The following is a 12,070-nucleotide window of genomic DNA, read 5'->3' on the forward strand; positions in this document are numbered from 1 at the left end:
TCTACTTTCAACTCTCTTAGTATCTCTCCTTTCAGTTAGTCCTGACGAAGGGTCTCCGCCCGAAACGTCGACAGGGCTTCTCCTTATAGATGCTGCCTGGCCTGCTGTGTTCCACCAGCATTTTTTGTGTGTTGTGTGTACATGTTTATTTACTAGTTAAATTAGTTTAGTAAAACTTGGTGGGCTGAAGAGCCTATTTCTGTTTTGTACTGTTCTACATCCTGTGTATAAATATATTGTAAGGACCTTGGCCCGAAAGGTCCACTGTTATCTTTAAAGTTATTAGGGTTATAACTTTATCTTTAAAGTTATTAGGGTCCCAATAGACGATAAGTTCCTTCATGGGTCCTGTTTCCTGGTAATCTCACCCCGCTCACAACACCCAGATCTTTGAGTGTCTCTGATTCTGGGAACATGCATTTGTTTTGTTCTTATGTTGGCTGTGGCCGAGCGTAAATTTTGGAAATCCCAACCATTCCGACATACCCCTACCAAACCACCACTGTTTCCATCTCCAATTTTCTCTATCTCTTCCAAGAGACTTTTAAAAACCAACCCCAGTGACCATACGTCTAACCTGTATTCTCCACGTGGCTCAGTCTTGTACTGTTCTTGATGCTCTCTTGAAAGCATTGCATGAATGCCGATTGTTATGTCATGAACTGACCTTTGTAATAAGTACAATTAATCCTGTGGTCAGCAGTTCCCTTTTGTGCAAACATTTAACTTCTGATGCCATATCTGTGCTGATGGATTGAAACAATTCCTTCTCTAATGACATCCTTTACTGGGGGAAGACCCATTGCAATGCGTTGAGTTTTCCAGTCCACCCTTCCCTTCCAAAGACAAAGGCACCATTCATTGCCAGATAAAGCCCAGTCATGTTCTTCATGGAACAAACATAAAATGAGCAATTGGGGATTTGAGCTTGAAAGAAAACAAAAATAAAGCAGACGCGCGATTCTCATTTCACATAATTTATTTTCTGTATTTGTATCTTTATAAAAACCAACAATTAAAACATCGAGACTGTTGCATGATGCATTCAGTGCTTTGAATACATAAACCCTCCAGCGGGGGAAACAAAAAATAAAAGATTCATTTTCAGGAGTGCTGCTTTTTCTTTTGAAGGTGGGGTAAAGTGTCTCCCATGCAAGAAAACAAAGGGAGTTGTTATCTTTTGAAGGAAGGGGGACATATCTATGGAGATTTGAAATTGCATTTAGTTGCAGGATAGATACAAGAAGGAGCTGTGGTGACGCTAGCCTGTTTTCTGTGATAGCCATCTGCCCAAGTGACACTGAAGCAACGACTCACTGATCAGCTTGCGAGTGTTGCTGTATCAGTCCCTTGGTAACAAAGCAGAAACCCACAAACTATTTTTGTACATGCAACCAAATCGTCATTTTCTAAGAAGGAGCTGTCATTTATTCTACCGCCTTAGACGCTGCTCCACCTCACAGAATCACACAGATGTGCTTGTAAGTTTTCTTTAAAAGTCACAAATGCACAAGTTATAAACGTGAGCTTCAGAAAATGCCTTGAGGATTTGTTGTATGATTGCTTGTCCTTGACTGCATACAATAATCTCACTGGGTGTCATGAGTCAATAAATCCAGATAAAGCACCGTCCTTGCAAAGATTGTAAAAATGCAGCTGTGACTTCCTTCAACTATGTTTGTGCACTATTTGGGCAAATATTTGGAGGACCCTGGGTCTGCCAGGGTGTGGTGAGAACCAACTGCAGATTTCCTACCAGAGACAGGAATGACAGGATGGCTTATAATGTCAAAGTCAGCTAGGACCTACAGGAAAGATATCAATACGATTGAAAGAGTGGGAAGAAAATTTACAAGGACGTTGCTGCGACTTGAGGACCCAAGTTATAGGGAAAGGATGAATAAGATAGGACTCTATTCCCTGGAGTATAGGAGAAAGTGGGGACATTTGGAGGAGGTATACAGAATTGTGAGGGTTACAGATAGGATAAATGCAAGCAAGGTTTTTCCATTTGGGTTGACTGAGACTAGAACTAGAAGTTAAGGGTGAAGGGTAAAGTGTTTAAGGGGAACATTAGGGGAACATCTTCACTCAGAGGGTGCTCAGAGTGTGGAACGAGCTGCTAGTCGAAGTGGTGGATGAAGGTTCAATTTCTACAATTCAGAGAAATTTGGGTAGGTGCATTGATGGGAGGCGGATGGTCCTGGTGCAGGTCAATGACTAAGCAGCGTAATAGTTTGGCATGGACTAGAAGGGCTGAAAGGCCTGTTTTTTGTTGCTGTAGTGTTCTAAGACTGACTCTAAGGACAAAATGACCTTTGATTTATTTGGAACAGAAACTTTCCTGGTATTGTACATGTAACTAAATCCAATACAAGTTATGGACAGCTCCATTCCACATAGGCACATCTAACAATCTTTTCACTGTAACATCAAAGGCAGTGGTATGATGTTGGCATTGTAGGAGATAGGAAATGACACGTTCCTGAAACTTTATCAATGTGTGCGTAAGGAGCAGGGCTAGGGGATTATAAATGGTAGAGTTAGCATGAGCTCTTGGGCTTGAAATCTCTGGGCAAACAGCAGACAGGGAGACCCCTTCAGAAAGGGGAAGGGAGGGAAATGACCTTTCATCAACTATTCAAGCAGATCTTGATGAGGGGTTTTCAACCTTTTCCTCCAGGTGCTGCCTGACCTGCTGAAGGCTTCTGGCATTTTCTGTACACATCTCAATGAGAGGATCTCATTTATTTGAATGCACCACCAAGCACTCCAAAGCTAGTTAATTGGCTTTCTTTTCATTCTCATCCCAGGCTGCGTTTAACGTGCACATCTAACGAGTGGTTTTGCTGAAGTTCTAAGATTTTTGGATCTCCCACCATTTATGATTTTGTTTCTAAGGTATTCAAGGGACAGTCAGATCATCACAAATCACATTTAGAAGTCCCTGTGTCTCCCAGCTTGCCCATGCAATCCGCTGAATTACTATAACCTTATTCTCAGGTTTCTGTTAGAGCAGATTCTATATTACTGAATACTTGGGATTATGATTAGCCCCACTTTCTGGGATTATTGCCAAGAATCAACTCTTAACCTGTGGTAGAGAGAGAAAGACACTACCAGTCCTGGGCACTGCAAAATGATATAGTGTGATGCTGAAACGAGTTCATGTCTCACCACTTCTATAAGGAATTTATAGAATCATAGAGCATAGATATGAGGTCATTGGCCCTCAGTGTCCTGGCCAAATATCAAATGCCCATTCCTACTAGTTTAATACATCTAAGTTATCAAGATTTCTCTGGCCATTCATTTTGTACCAATTTTTAACCAAACAGTTAAGTTGGTGGGTTTGATGTCTCACAGGCTAAACTTAGATAACCTAGGCTCTTCAGCTACAGAAATAATATTTCCCTATTAAAAATCCATCTAGCCCAGGGGTTCCCAACCTTTTTTATGCCACAGACCCCAACCATTAACCAAGGGGTCCATGGACTCCAGGTTGGAAACCCCTGATAAAGACTCCATTTCCCTTGGTCTATCATTACCAAGCTGTTTATCAACTTCTACACAAATATTCTCCTTGGAGCTCTTTCCCATACTTTTCTCCCCAACCAAGATGATTATTTCTCTGCCCCACCCCCATTGTTGACAAGCCCCATCCATCAAATTCCTTATCATTAATTTTCCATCTAACCCCAAAGATGGGCAATCATTGTGCATTTATAAGCCTCCATGCACAATATTCCAAATTGGACATGATCCCTTGTGCAGCATCTGGGAGGGTGGTTCTAGTATTAGGAATGTTTTGTTGAGATCTGATGTGGTATTTAACTATTTAAATCTTTTAAGAGTCTGATTTAAACAAAACTTCAATGTTAACAGAAGAACCAGAGAATTTGGAAGATGCCCAGCTGGTCAGGCACATTAAACAATTGCAAAGTGATAAAGTTTCATTGAAGGATGGTTTTGTGAATGAGGCAAACGTCGGTGGTAAGATGAGTTTGAGTTGGAGAGGCAGTGTCATGGACTCTACAGCAGGTTCAAGGTACTCCTCAGTTCTTGGGACTGTCTCGCTTCAGGTGATACAGAACAACATGTGCAGTAGGGCAGAAAATGAGTCCTTCATTCTAAGTGAGACATGGACGCTGCACAAAATAAATACTCTTCAATCAATAAGAGCAATGAAACCATGAGTTATAGTTCACAATGTTAAATCTGCACATTCTCAATGGGCACAGTACTGGTGCTGTTTCAATCCAGTACATCACAAGCTGCTGTTTAGAAACATCATTACATACTCTGTGTTGGATGTTCACCTCTCTGCCTTGTATAATCTTGTCCGGTTAAACTTTGTCCTCTACCCCCGCCCCTACATAAGTCAGGATTCTGGGCTGGTGCAATAAAGTCCCTTCTGTTTATACCCGTAACTCACTTCATCTCTTATCCTCTCACTCGCATGTGCACATACACACATGCACGCACGCGTGCACACACGCACACATACACACGCACACCAACAGAAGCAGCAAATTGTCACAAAACAAAGAATGAATTGACCGTAGTAGGAATTTCTCACAGGCTGCCATTGTCCTATTTCTACCAGTATCCATAGAAACAGCAGCCAGGGATCTCCCATGATGCTTCTCTTTATTAAAGGGTCCTGCCCCATGGCAAAAGTCAGTCTTCTGCCTTCTTGTAGTCTTCCAATTATTTTACAAGTGACTTTAAGTCATAGCACAATGTCTGCTGTAAAAGGCATTGAATAAACATATCCCAGCCAGTGGGAGCAAAGCCCCAAGATTCGGCCACTTTCTCTCTGTACAGTCACGATCCGAATCTGAATCAAAATCAAATTTACAAATTTAAAGGCAAGTGACCAAACCAAGTCTCTTCTCTTCCAAAATGGAGCTAAAGTCTGATGCAGTGCAAATGATTCGCAGAGTCTGGTGTGTACAAAGTGGTTGCTTCATGCTCTGTTCAAAAGTGTGGCCCTGCAGAAGAAGTGAAGAAAAGGCATGTTAGAATGTTGTACAGAGTACTGCCTTGACTCAGGTGTGTGGACGTGGATCCAGCATCCACTGCAGTGACTCAAGGAAGAACTTCTCAAGAAGTGCTGAGGGACTGCAGCAGTGTCAAGATGCCCTCCCTTTCAGATGAGATGTTAAACCTGCATGCATTATGGCTTCATATTGGGTGGCTGATGGCATTTTGAGTATCCCTAACTGATGAGATTATAACTATTCACCCCAATTGTCATTGGGTGCCTTTTCATTTACTACTGTTAGAATGAGCTGTAGAATTGTTATATTTATTGTAGCGTAACTTACATAAACTTGCTTGCCCTTTCATATAATTACCTGCTACTTGTTCATTGTACAAAGTATTTTCTGGGAATCATGGTGCAGATGTGTCTGCAATTTTCTGGAAACCAGTGGCAGGTGTCACATTACTTGAATCTGGCTATTTTATTGGTTAACTGTTATCGACAGAATTTCTGTTTATTGCTATTCTGGTGTGAGAAGGCCGTGACTACATTTTAATCTCCTCTTTCCTTTCTTTCTCTCACCACACATTTTATTCATGGCTAGCACAAGAGGACATAGTTTTAAGGTGCTTGGAAGTAGGTACAGAGAAGATGTCAGTGGTAAGTTTTTTTACATAGAGTGTGTGGAATGGGTTGCCAGCAGCGCTGGTGGAGGTGGAAATTTTAGGGTCATTTAAGAGTCCCCTGGATAGGTACATGAAGCTTAGAAAAATAGAGGGACTATGGGTAACCCTAGGTAATTTCTAAGGTAAGGACATGTTCGGCACAGCTTTATGGGCCAAAGAGCCTGTATTGTGCTGTAGGTTTTCTGTGTTTCTCCTTCTTTGCTCTTGTAAATAAAACAACCATAAGTAACAAGTTTTATGTCTCATTCTTGACTTCTGAAGAACCTTTAGATCACAAAAGCATTAGGATCAAACAATACCAAGCACACAACGCTTCAATCTCTTCCAAGATACCAAATCTACATCCAAACAGACACAGGCTCTGCCTGGCACAAGACAGAGGCACTGACTTTTTTGGGCAAAAGCTCAGGAACTGTCTCCACCAAGATAAAGGCATCACTTTACAAGATAAAGGCGTTGCTTGGGATTTTGACATTACATTCCTGTGGAACCAAAGCATGAAGCATTGAAACTCAAAGACTACATCTATGAAAGGAGAAGAGCCATTCACTCCAGTTTAACTATTCCACTCAGCAAAGAGCATCTGCCTCTAATGGAGGGGCTCCCAAACTGGAGTCCATGGACCCCCTGGTTAATGGGAAGGCTCAATGACATGAAAAAGGTTGGGAACCACTGCTCTAATGCAACCCTGTTGGGGGTCACCAGGGAGTGAACTTGCTCAAAACTTTTGCTTTCAGTAAAAATCCCGATTAGAGAATTGCACTGTTCTTCAGAACAAATTTGACAAGAAACCCGACTTAATGAATGGGAAAGATTTTTGCTATGTTTCCAGGTTGAACCCAGATCAAACTTTTTCAGCACCTGTACACAAAGGGTTAAAGAAGCACCTCAAGGGTAGATCTCAGTACCTGAGTGACTTCCAACTGTCCTTCTCCATGTGGTTCTCAGGTCCCTCACTCTCAAATGAAGCTAAGTAAAGTGCTGGGAATAAGAGGGAGAGAACGTCAGTTAGAAATGTAAACAATAACAACAGGAGTAAATCTTCCTTTGAGTGTCTGGATGGTGATGGAGACAGATTCAGTTGTAGTATTCTACTGAGGACTGGAATGGAGAGCATTTTCAGAGAGATGTGGATTGTTGAGAAGAGCCAGCACCATTTTGCCAGAGCAGCAAAGGCTAATATGACAGAGCATATTTTTAAGGTGATTAAAATGATAGCAGGATTCTTAACAGTGTGGAGGAACAGAGAAATCTTGGAGCTTCAGTCCGTAGATCTCTCAAAGTTGCCACGCAAGCTCATAGGGTAGTTAAGAAGGCATGTGGCGTGCGTTGGTCTTCGTTAGTTGGGGGATAAAGTTAAAGTGCCATGAGGCCATGTTGCAGCTCTATAAAATTGTGGTTAAACCACCCTTGGAATATTGTGTTCTGCTCTGGTTGTCTCATTATAGGAAGGGTTCGGAAGCTTTACAGAGGGTGCAGAGATTTACATTCTCGTAATATTCCATTTATTTTACAAGAGACTTTAAGTCCTAGCTCAATGTCCAAATTGTTGGCTGTCCATTAAGAGTGTAATGCCTCTTTACAAGAATTCATATCACCCTGCAAATGCTTTCCATTCCAATCTTTGCCCAGTTCCCAAATGAACATTACAATTGCATCCAACAGTATCAAGCACTTTAGAGTCCAACTCCTTTAACTTTCATATTCGACGAGCTCCAGGTAAAATGATTTGAGATTGAGCCAATCCTCGCACGGAACCTCCTTTTGAACCCGATCTAGATCTTTCGGGGGAGGACAGCTCTTATGCTGCATTGACTTTATTCATTAATAAACAATGAGGGACTTCTGTTGTGTTAGTGTTTCTATATTTAAAAGGAGCACTATTTGTATCATGAAAGGACTCGGGACCATTCTATATTGGTAATATAGTTCTCCATCCATGGAAGGCCAAAAGGGAAGTTTTTACCTGAACTCAAATGTGATGTGCTGTGCCTCCTGTCCCTTTAAGACTAACGTTAGCCAATGCTATATCTCAGACTTATGGAATACTCACCTTCTTCTGTGTAGACAGGAGCTGTCAGAAGATAGTTTTTGATCTTCTTGTCCTTCTCAAAGGGACATTCCACCTGTTTCCACATCATAAACTCACTGATCTGTTTGGCAATTTCCCAGAATTTCTGCATCAAGAAGAAACAATAAGCATTGACTACTTGTTCTCCGAATGTTTAGAATCATGAAAAGTCTGACTGATTTCAGCCAACTTACATGTGATGTTGGCATTGCTCCTTACCTTGAAGTTAATTTGCCCATTAGGCAGTCTGTTGGCATGAATCTTGTTCAGAAAGTAGATGTCTTTGATGAAGAGATTAAAAACTGGAATGACAACCTAAAGAAGAAAAAAAAAATAACTCATTTAACGATTTATTCCCTCGAGTGGCTGAATCAGAAATAGCTTTTTTTTAATTAAATGAAATTTAAAGAGGCGAATCATGATATTTTATTCTGCCTTATCTCACTTTCACACGGTGCCTTCTTATGTCTCAATTATTAAAATTAACTTGCCAGACAAGAAATTGGTGCGAAGTTCACGCAGCCACCATTGTGAATACAAAGAGTGCTTCTATTTTTATGCAAAGAAAAATCCAACAGAAATGTGAGTGTGGATGGAGATTTGTGTGGGGGAATAAATCCAGCCTGACTAGTATGAATTCTGGCTCTCCTTCATTATCAGGAGAGGTTGAACAGGCTGTGTTGTGTTTCCCTTCTGTGACAGACTTGGAAGGTGAACTTGGCCAAGTTCTTCCAGCATTTATTCACTGGTGGGATACTGCTGGTCAGAGATGACCATCAAGCATTGTTGGCAAGGGGAACAGTTATTGCCCATTGATAACTGACCCGGAATGCTTGTGATGTGTTGCTTCCTGCAGTGTTCCCTAATGTAAGAAAGGGTTTGATGAAGATAACTAATAGAAAATTGTTTCTACTAAATAATTTCTCATTAATAAATCCGTAAGAACATTGAACATGAATATGCACTTAGTGGCCACTTTATTAGATACAAGAGTGTACTTAATAAAGTGGCCATAGGAGTGGAACCCAGTATGGTCGTCTGCTGCTGTATCCCATCCATTTCAAGTTTCGACATGTTGTGCATTCAGAGATATTCATCTGCACACCACTGTTATAACTGTGGTTTTTTGAGTTACTGTCGTCTTCCTGTCAGCTTGAACCAGACTGGTCATTCTCCTCTGACCTCTCTTATTAAAAGCGTTTTCGCCCACAGAACTGTCACTCACTAGATGTTATTTTTGCTTTTCGTACCATTCTCTGTAAACTCCAGAGATTGCAGTGTATAAGCACCCCAGAAGCTCTCCTGTTTCTGAGATATTCAAACCACCCCGTCTGGCACCGACAAACATTTCACAGTCCAATAAGATCACATTTCTTCCCCTTTCTGATGTTTGGGCTGAGCAACAGCTGGAACCACTTGACCATGTCTGCATGCTTTTATGCGTCGAGGTGCTGCAACATGATTAGATACTTGCATTAATGAGCAGCTGCACAGGTGGCCACTGATTCTCTGTAGCTATCGAAGAGTTCCTTAATTGTTCATAATGTATCTGCCTCTAGCACCATCCCTGCAGCATGTTCCATGCACCCACCGCTCTGTAATAAAATATACCTCTGTATTTTCCTTCTATCATAAATTTCTGTCTCTAGTATTAGCCACTCCTGCCATTAAATACTCAGAATTTTCTGCACCCAGAGAAAAGCGAGTAATTGAGGCCCAATTAAATGGAAGGCTGATACGCACATACTAAGGAAGTGATTTCACAAATAGGGCAAAATGAGGTAGGTAGAAAGGGCAGGAAACGATTGGCCCATTTCCAACTTAGCCATTCAGTGTAACTCTGGTGTGGCTGTTGTCCTCAAGCAGGCTTGGGGAAGGGACAACAGGAGAGAGCTCCAGCTGATGTGTCTTTTCTGCGTGGATTACTTTTGTGTTACTTTGCACCACTTACCTTCTCACGGTTACTGTGCGCTGTCTGGGATCGCTGCACAGCCCCCTGAAGAGCTGTTCTGTAGTGAGAGAAATTGCTGGAAGGATCCATGTGATTCTGTTCAACAGAGCACAAGATAAAAAAATAAATGAGTGCATGCGCACATTGATGTGTATCTGTTTACATATGTGTGTATCCATACATTGGACTTTTACCCCAGGTATGAAACCTCAATTTCAAACCAAGCCCTAATTTGGGAAACATGACTGGATTCTGTCAGATTCTATGTCACACTCATATCCTGGGCATTGATGGAGATACAGCTATTTGGGTCTCTGTGTCGCCCGATCAAAGATGGCACAGTCAGCTTCTAGAGGAGCGAAGGCAGTTCGCTCCAAGTCGAGAAGGCAATCAGTGCCTTGGTAGCGGTTAGCGTTACACTATTATGGTTCAGGGTGTCGGAGTTCAGAGTTCAATTCCAACATCATCTTTAAGGGGTCTGCGCATCCCCCCCCCCCTTGGAATGTGTGGGTTTTCTCCCACAGATCCTGTTTCCTCCCACAGTTCAAAGACGTAACGCTTGGTAGGTTAATTGGTCATTGTAAATTGTTCCATGATTGGGCTCAGATTAAATCGGGGGTTGCTGGGCGGTGCAGCTTGAAGGGCCGCGAGGGCTTCCACGCTGTATCTCAATAAGTAAATAAATAAAATATGTAAGTGGTTAAAATCGCAAGGGTCTTAAGGAGAAAGCAAGCAAGGATTGATTAGAAAGATGTATCAAAGAGCCAGACAGGGCCAAATGGCTTCTTTCTGTGCTGAACTATTCGATGAAAGGCACAGCGAAGTTGCAGAGTATTACACAATGGTAGAGCAAAGGGGAATGAAGATTTGTTGGGAGATTGAACATTAGCACCTCAAGTCATAAATCAATGCTGTGGGATTGACAGCTTCTGCTTGTGCTGATTTACAGGAGACACTGACCCACTTAATGCAGGCCATTGACTCGATTAATTACAGGATGTTGATGCAATGTGAGCGCATTAAAACGGTTTCAGTCCAGTGCCAGGTAAACACAGCTGGTGGAGAGGTGAACACCCTCTCTATGGTGCAAGCGTGGCCATGCAAGACGGAAGTATCTACGTTTGGAAATGGATATCCGCAGCGAAGGGGACACAGGTCAGATGAAGAGCGCGGACCACATGTGCGACAGTTTGTGTGTTTTTTTCCATTAGTTCCCTGCAGAACTGTAGACCTCAACCCGAGCACCATCTCAGCTTAGCCACAGGATGGTGTTCACTGGGCAGCCTAATCTGTCACAGACAGTGAACTGCTCTGTTTCTGTCGACAACCAACACAGTCTGAGGATTGTGCTGGGGGCAGTATGCAAGTGTCGCCATGTCTCTGGCAGCGACACAGCATGCGCACAACTCAATATCCCTAACCAAAAGTCACTGGAACGTGGGAGGAAACCGGAACAAACAGATGGAAGCCAAGTAGTCACAGGGAGAACGCACAAACTCTTTACAGGCAGCAGTGGGAATTAAACTTTACCTGGGAGCTGTTGAAGTACTACTCACTCATTAAATGCTGCCCTACAGTGAAGCAGAAAGGAATTAGCCCACTGGTATTGGCCTCATTATCAACTACTTCCTGTCCTACACACCCCCACCCTTCAAGGTTTTAGACACATTCTGCCCTCCCCACTCCACTCCCCTCAGAGCTCTTTCTCCATCTTCCATTATGGAGACACATCTCCCAACATCTGGGTATCTCAGTGATGGAGACTGAGGGATGCCCTGGCCAAACTTCAGTCAGCAGGACTGAAGGACTTGCCAGTCAGGTGGCAATGGAGCTGATGCTCTGAGCCACCCAAGAAAGTAGTACCAGCTCCGACTTGGTGCTCTCCTACTTTCAAAAGTGCAAGCTCACAGCAGAAGTTCAGATTGCAAATGGCATGTAGCATCTGAGGGAACAGCCCCCGCTGTGTTAGACAAAGGTGCTGTCCACACCAGCCCCCACTCTTCCCACCTCCACCTGACCTTCACTTACTTCCAAGACTTCAAATTTCGCCTTTTTGACCTTCGACCAAGTTTTCTTCAGTCGGGCAACAGGGCTGAGGTTCATGCCGGCTACAAAGGGGAGAAAGGAGAGAGAAGTCAGCAGAGGAAATGGGGTTCTGCATGAACATCTGCGAGTCAGCAGAGTGAATAGGAGAACGAGGCCCCTTCTTATTTTACAATGACTGACACTTATTTAGTACCATTAATGGAGTGAAAAACACCAAGCATCTTCACACAGCTGTTAGCAGGCAAAATTAAATACTAGGCCACATCAAGGGGCATTCAGGCAAGTGACTGATGAAGGGTCTCAGCCCAAAACATCCACTGTTTATTCAT

General features: G+C 42.7%; 1 protein-coding gene across 3 annotated transcripts in view; it reads right to left on the bottom strand.

Annotated features, from left to right (window-relative positions):
- Positions 1–961: 961 nt before the first annotated feature.
- Positions 962–12,070, bottom strand: part of LOC132379042 (ras-GEF domain-containing family member 1A-like) — a 74,324-nt gene continuing 63,215 nt past the window's right edge. For all 3 annotated transcript variants that reach the window (XM_059946517.1, XM_059946515.1, XM_059946516.1), the window contains 6 exons: positions 11,724–11,803; positions 9,696–9,791; positions 7,964–8,059; positions 7,727–7,850; positions 6,582–6,654; positions 962–4,994 (listed from right to left, as the gene is read on the bottom strand). In XM_059946517.1, the coding sequence (XP_059802500.1) occupies positions 4,970–4,994; positions 6,582–6,654; positions 7,727–7,850; positions 7,964–8,059; positions 9,696–9,791; positions 11,724–11,803 (494 nt within the window). In that variant the 3' untranslated portion in view covers positions 962–4,969. The remainder of the gene's footprint in view (positions 4,995–6,581; positions 6,655–7,726; positions 7,851–7,963; positions 8,060–9,695; positions 9,792–11,723; positions 11,804–12,070) is intronic.

This window comes from Hypanus sabinus, chromosome 21 (assembly GCF_030144855.1).
Source record: "Hypanus sabinus isolate sHypSab1 chromosome 21, sHypSab1.hap1, whole genome shotgun sequence".
NCBI classification, from domain to species: domain Eukaryota; kingdom Metazoa; phylum Chordata; class Chondrichthyes; order Myliobatiformes; family Dasyatidae; genus Hypanus; species Hypanus sabinus.